This window comes from Ascaphus truei, chromosome 3 (genome assembly GCF_040206685.1).
Source record: "Ascaphus truei isolate aAscTru1 chromosome 3, aAscTru1.hap1, whole genome shotgun sequence".
Lineage (NCBI taxonomy): Eukaryota > Metazoa > Chordata > Amphibia > Anura > Ascaphidae > Ascaphus > Ascaphus truei.
This window is the reverse complement of record NC_134485.1, coordinates 122,126,864-122,133,780: the sequence shown is the minus strand read 5'-3', so window position 1 is coordinate 122,133,780 and position 6,917 is coordinate 122,126,864. Positions and strand designations below refer to the sequence as shown.

The window sequence follows — 6,917 nt, the reverse complement described above, 5'->3', positions numbered from 1 at the left end:
ACTTAAAATTGCGTGATAAAACATTAAAATCATTGATGACCATATTAAAAAATGTATCAATGTGATGACCTTTGGAATGTGCGGGATAAAATTTGGATTGACTTTTAAAATCTGTATGTCTAATTACCAATTCTGTATCCGAATTACTTGTAGAAACCATTGCAGCCTTACCAGGAGTAAGGTCCATATCTCTCCTCTACAGTTTTGAGTAAAGATCAATTGAACATACTTGGAAGGGGTCTGAGCTTTTCTAAAGCCTGTGGACCAAGTTCCTTCCAGTTGTTCAAAGATCTGCATAAGTTTACTCGCAACATTACCCTTAAGAGACACTTCCTGAAACAGGATATGGACCTTACTCCTGGTAACGTGACGTCATCACGCAGTACCACGTGACGGAGCGGCATCGTGGCACGTTGAGAGTGCCCCTGCAAGTTGCGGTTTGGCGTCCGCTTAGCGGGACTGTGTGCCGAGCCACTCCAATGGCCCCAGACTGCTTGTAAGTCTGAGTGGCCTTATCGAGCAGTGATCAGCTGCAGGAGAGGGTATTAGGTCTTGGCCATTCTGTTACAGCCAGAAGCTTGCCAGAATCCATCATGAAGCCCTCGTCTGAGATGACGTAACCCAGGAAATGAGTAGAGGTCTGATGAAAAGAGCACGTCTCTAGCTTGGCGTATAGATGGTGTTCACGAAGACGAGAAAGAACGTAGGAGGTGTGATGAAAGGAAAAAAAGAAAAGGAAGGATCTGAGAGGGATAATGACTTGACAGTATGCTATGTGCTGTAATGCCTCATTGCAGTCATAAACCTGTAACAACTTAAAGGATTGTAAAAGCCTCAAGTCACTAGAGCTCAGGTGGCATTTGCACTAGAGGCAGCTGTCAAGAAGGTAAAGGTTAAGTCTTCACGGATCTGTCCTCTTCTCTTCTGCTGTCCCCGCTGAAATCTCCAGACTCTGGAGCTGTTCACTAAGGTCTGTGGCATCAGGGTCCGTCAGACTTTCCAGAAACAGGCTCCCAGCACACAGCTTCCCCGTTACAGGGTCCACCAATCTTCCCACCTTGTAAACGGTCTCGAACAGTTCGTGTTTCACGTGTTTGGTCCTTCTCTCAAGCAAAGCTTTCAACAGCACAATATCTCCCACTGTGCACTGCTGCAGCGCGTCGTGAGCAAAGTATGTCTTGCGCTTGTTATAAAACTAAACAAAAAAAAAAAAACAACAAGAGACAGGTGTTAACAATTATTAACATTTTATGGAGGAACAGGTCATGATGACATATCGGGCCGCTAATAACAATAGTAAATCAACCTACTCTAATATTCCTGCTCTCTTTGTAAATGTCAGTACCCAGAATCCTCTGCAGTCACCACATCACAAAACTGCTGTTTTTACATTTCTTTTTCATTTCATGTCTTTAGAAACATTACATAGAAGGGAAATCTTGGATGTTCACATATCCAGACCTGCAAATTGGAAGGCTGCGGGTTTCAATCTATAATTCCACAGAAAAAGAGTGTTTGATCTCATGTAGCTTTCTCAAAGTGCTTTAATTAAAAAAAATAATAATAATGATACTCATAATATAATGCAATAGAGAATACCGTTCTTCTTACATTTCATTCCGCTTCTTGTGAACATGCGGCTTGGCAATGACATCTTCGAGCTACTAGTATAAGCCCCTAGATCCCTTAAACATAAAATGTCATTAAGATAGATTCATGGTTAGAGATGGGTGAAAAAAAATTCTGGATTTGAATCCACCTCCAATCGACCATTTTTTTTTGTTCTGCGTATTTCCGTGGATCAGTCTTAAAAAGCGCAATCCGCCTTTTCCGTTTTTTTTTTTAATATAATTGTCAATCCGTTCAATAGATTAATAATTAGGACCAAAAGAAACATAATCTGGGATCTGTGGATAAGGAGTAATAGCCAAGGAGGAGTATAAATAGAGGTTTGCTGCCCTATGCACGTAGGACTTGTCCATCTCTCGCCTTTCTCTCCCTTGATCAAGAGAAGGCATTTGAATGGGTGGTTCACCGATACCTCTTAGCCACTCTGCATGCGTACAGTTTTGACCAACACTTCGTGAGCTATCTGAAAATCCTGTACGCTTCTGCAGAGGGTTTGATTAAGATAAATTGGTCAGATCTGGCATAAAAATACTACACATATCTCTGGAACTCTGTTGTCCCTGATAAGTTTCATGGAATACCCCACTTCAGGTAGGATTTCAATTATTATTATTATTTTTTTTTTTTAAAGCTTTGAGGGAATGACACTGGCAGAGACTGCTGATAGGATCTCTGTCATTTTTGACTGGACTGTAAAGTTATGTGCAAATAATTATATTTGTGTGTCACTCAATTACGTGCTATACATTCACTTGCCAATGTCATTATGGCATTATAACAGGGTCTTATCCCTGTTAAACAGGCTTGCCTCTAATCCAGCAATGTGCTAGTTAATTGCTGGTGCAATCAACCCCACCTGCTAATCACAGCTCTGTGAAATAGTCTGTTCAGAGGCAGGAAGGGATAGATTCCTTAGTCTCACATGTGGGGCTGAACCGAGGAAGTATAGACAGAGAGTTCCCTAGTCCACAACTGGGCTGACCTGTGGAACAAACAGACGTCTTGAGCGGAAAAGAGACTGCACGCTGCCAGCAAGACACAGGGGACAATACTTCTAAACCTGGATCCTGACATTACCTTAGCACACAAGGGTGCGGACACCAGGAGAACAGAGAAGCCTTCCCCTACAGCTACAAGAAACAGATAAGACTTTCTTATGGGACTGTTTATATATCTGTTTATATGTATATATATTTTGGGCTGGTAAATAGCTTAGCTAACCACCCAGTTATAGAGAGGGCTGAACTACATGTGTAGATAGTCTCCAAAGCGGAGATAGGTTTTTGTTTGGCTTATTTTCATATGCTTTGCTGTGATAAAGGGACAGGCGCAATAAAGCCTAATTTTAGTTTCACTTTAAACGGTCTCCATTACGTACCTCTGCACACGTCCTCTTACATATGGTGTAAGAAGTGGGATGAGAGGTGGCCCTTGAAGTTAAAAAGGGGCCCCTGAGACTGCCTGTGAACATTTTTGTGCTTTTGCCTGCATATAGTTCCTGCAAACAGTCTGAGCAACAAAACCAAAGAAACACATGCAGAAGTGACTAGAATTAAAGGGCTACACACCCAGGCAGGAAAACTACACTGCACTGAAGAAAGCCACAATGCCACAGTTGGACTGGCAGGACTGCGACAGACAATGACCCACACAAGGGACTGATGCTGTGAACAGAGTCTACACCACCACTGGTGAAAGAAAATAAAAAAAAAGAGAAAAAAAACCTGGGAATTTAAAATGGCCGCCCAGCTAAAGTCAAATACAGACTCTGCAAGAATGGGGAATAAAATGTGTTCCTGGTGTAAAGAGCCCAGCCACAGAAAAAGGGCAGCAGCCTGAGGACTATGTTTTTCAACAAGCAAAGGAACTGCAGCAGCAAGCAGTGTGCTGTGGACCCAAGGAAGATACAGAAGTTTTACTTAGCAACTGCACATCCAGTATCGCTGATGAGAAAGAATTCCTGCACAGTACTGCTGATGTTGTAACTCATACCAAATTAAAGAAGATGAAAAAGTCTACAGAGACGCCTGTGGGAGCTAAAAACTCTACAAGCAAAGTCTGCCCACCTGTAGGACTATCACAATTTGGGGTTCTAGTGAATACAGGAACAACAGCTGCAATAGCGCCTCCTGAAGTCAGGAAGAAAAATACACCTGATAGCCCCAATATGGGGGACAAGATGCGGCGTTCCTGTAATGAACCCTACCCCACGGGAGAGTGGGCCTTCCGGTCCGATGAGGAGGAAGACATCTCTTACGGGGAACCCGAACCATGTCACACCCACAAAACACCCCAAGAATGGTGGGGGTGCCTGAACTCGGTACGAACCGAAAAGACCGCTCTCTATGATGACGAATGTGATCGTCAGGAGCAAGAGCGGGATGAGCAGATCTCTGAATATTTACGCCACCTAACGCAACTGCAAGGAAAACATGGTGGATACAGTGAAGCTGCTGAAGCTTCAAATAAAGTCGGAGACCCCAATATCCCTGATGGGACAGAGTCATCAAAAAATAAAAGGCGGAAAAAGAAAAGTGGGTCTTCACTTACCGTCGAAGGAACAGACACGTCCGCAGATCCCGCAGAGAAAAAGGGGGACTGAGATGCCCTGCAGCCTAGAGAAAATGGAGAATTCGTCCCGCGGAAGACCGAATATCCAGAGGGCCCAAGGCAGAAGTCGTGTACCCCAAAAAAGTCTCTCCTCTGAGGAATGTTGCCTGGAGAGAGCATCTGCCTTAACGTTTTTAGTGCCGGGGATATATGAAAGATGAAAGTCAAATCAGGAGAAAAAAAGAGACCAACGAGCCTGTCGTTGTCCAAGGCGTCGGGCGTTCTCGATATAGAGAAGGTTTATGTGATCCGTGAGGATAGTAAACTGCTCTTTCGACCCCTCCAAAAAGTGTCTCCACTCTTGGAGAGCCATCTTCACGGCCAGAAGTTCCGTGTTACCCACGTCGTAATTCCTCTCAGCCGATGAGAATTTCTTGGAGAAATATGTGCAGGGATGTAACTTGTCTTGAGGTGTAGGTCTCTGAGACAGGACTGCCCCTGCCCCGCAATCGGAGGCATCAACCTCTAAGATGAAGGGAAGGTTGATGTCCGGATGGCGGAGAATCTGGGCGGATACAAATGCTTCCTTGAGTACCTTGAAGGCGGACAGAGCCTCGGGGGACCAAGCAGAAGGGTTTGCCCCTTTCTTCGTAAGGGCTGTAAGGGGAGCTACGATAGAATACATTTTTCATATAAACTTGCGATAGTAATTGGCGAACCCCTAAAATCGCTGAATGGCTTTGAGGGTATTAGGTCTTGGCCATTCTGTTACAGTCAGAAGCTTGCCAGAATCCATCATGAAGCCCTCGTCTGAGATGACGTAACCCAGGAAATGAGTAGAGGTCTGATGAAAAGAGCACGTCTCTAGCTTGGCGTATAGATGGTGTTCACGAAGACGAGAAAGAACGTAGGAAGTGTGAAGAAAGGAAAAAAAGAAAAGGAAGGATCTGAGAGGGATAATGACTTGACAGTATGCTATGTGCTGTAATGCCTCATTGCAGTCATAAACCTGTAACAACTTAAAGGATTGTAAAAGCCTCAAGTCACTAGAGCTCAGGTGGCATTTGCACTAGAGGCAGCTGTCAAGAAGGTAAAGGTTAAGTCTTCACAGATCTGTCCTCTTCTCTTCTGCTGTCCCCGCTGAAATCTCCAGACTCTGGAGCTGTTCACTAAGGTCTGTGGCATCAGCGTCCGTCAGACTTTCCAGAAACAGGCTCCCAGCACACAGCTTCCCCGTTACAGGGTCCACCAATCTTCCCACCTTGTAAACGGTCTCGGACAGTTCGTGTTTCACGTGTTTGGTCCTTCTCTCAAGCAAAGCTTTCAACAGCACAATATCTCCCACTGTGCACTGCTGCAGCGCGTCGTGAGCAAAGTATGTCTTGCGCTTGTTATAAAACTAAACAAAAAAAAAACCAACAAGAGACAGGTGTTAACAATTATTAACATTTTATGGAGGAACAGGTCATGATGACATATCGGGCCGCTAATAACAATAGTAAATCAACCTACTCTAATATTCCTGCTCTCTTTGTAAATGTCAGTACCCAGAATCCTCTGCAGTCACCACACCACAAAACTGCTGTTTTTACATTTCTTTTTCATTTCATGTCTTTAGAAACATTACATAGATGGGAAATCTTGGATGTTCACATATCCAGACCTGCAAATTGGATGGCTGCGGGTTTCAATCTATAATTCCGCAGAAAAAGAGTGTTTGATCTCATGTAACTTTCTCAAAGTGCTTTAATTAAAAAAAACTATATATATATATTTAACATTGTTTTAAAGTGTTTGAAAATTCCCATACATAAATTCAATGCAAAACTCCTGCCTCATATTGATAAAAACTGATATACAGCCAACAAATAAATGTGGATAATTCTGCAGACCTACAAAAAGCGTGTTAAAGGCAACATCAAAATTCATTTGGGGGGGGGGGCATGGGGGGAGGTGGGTTTTAGACAAGTGTTACAGGCCGCACCTTTGCCCCTTGCAGGTCTCTGACGGCCATGGGATCAAAAATGTTGCTGAAAAATAGCAATTTTTGCACAAATGTTACGCTAAAACCAGAACAACCTAGGGTGTGGGACGCATTAAAACCAAGATTAATCTGCCCAATGGTTTGAGTCGAGATATGGAGACCAAGGTTTACCTTTAATAAATAAGGATCCAACACCAGCCTGGTCACTCGGACTTTAGCCGTTTTCTTCATCTTTGTCCCGATCACCTTTCCCTCAATCCCCTTGGAATGGACAGCTGCTCGTACACCTGCACGTACGGCTGACATGGTGAGGACTGGCACTTGTTTACCTGCAATTAAAAAAAGGAAGGTGAAGGATGCACTGAACAGAGACTCGTTTTAGGTCTGCCTTTTAGGTCATGATAAAGACATAAAAATACATTTACAAAAACATAAAGATTATTTATTATTTATTTAGCACAAAACACAGTTTTATCCCTTGCCTGACTAGATCCTGTTTATGTACTCATCTACTTATTTTTCCTGCAAATATTTCCTATTATGTGTTCTTTAATGTGGAACAATTTCCATGATCAATATTAATAATATTGTTAGATGTTAATGTTGCAATCTACATTTGTCGTTGTTCTATTGTACTTCCAATTTATTGTATTATCTTATTTATCAAGAAAATATTAAGGATATAAATATGCACTTTAGATTTCAGTGCCAATGGAGTTGACTTTCAAACCTGTTAAGTTATGAAGTGGAAATG

The 6,917-nt window shown here is 42.9% G+C and overlaps 1 protein-coding gene across 1 annotated transcript; it reads right to left on the bottom strand.

Moving 5' to 3' along the window:
* Positions 1 to 5,284: 5,284 nt before the first annotated feature.
* LOC142490666 (small ribosomal subunit protein uS17m-like) lies at positions 5,285 to 6,485 on the bottom strand. The gene is made up of 2 exons (XM_075593083.1): positions 6,335 to 6,485; positions 5,285 to 5,578 (listed from the first exon to the last, which is right to left on the bottom strand). The coding sequence occupies exons 1-2, from the start codon at positions 6,467 to 6,469 to the stop codon at positions 5,285 to 5,287; spliced, it is 429 nt and encodes a 142-aa protein (XP_075449198.1). The 5' UTR covers positions 6,470 to 6,485.
* Positions 6,486 to 6,917: the final 432 nt, after the last annotated feature.

Excerpts from the sequence above, each read along its gene's own strand:
- LOC142490666 (XM_075593083.1), bottom strand. The coding sequence starts at position 6,469 with ATGTCAGCCGTACGTGCAGGTGTACGAGCAGCTGTCCATTCCAAGGGG. Across the intron at positions 5,579-6,334 it reads TGGATCCTTATTTATTAAAG|TTTTATAACAAGCGCAAGAC; the intron begins GTAAACCTTGGT and ends TTTTTTGTTTAG.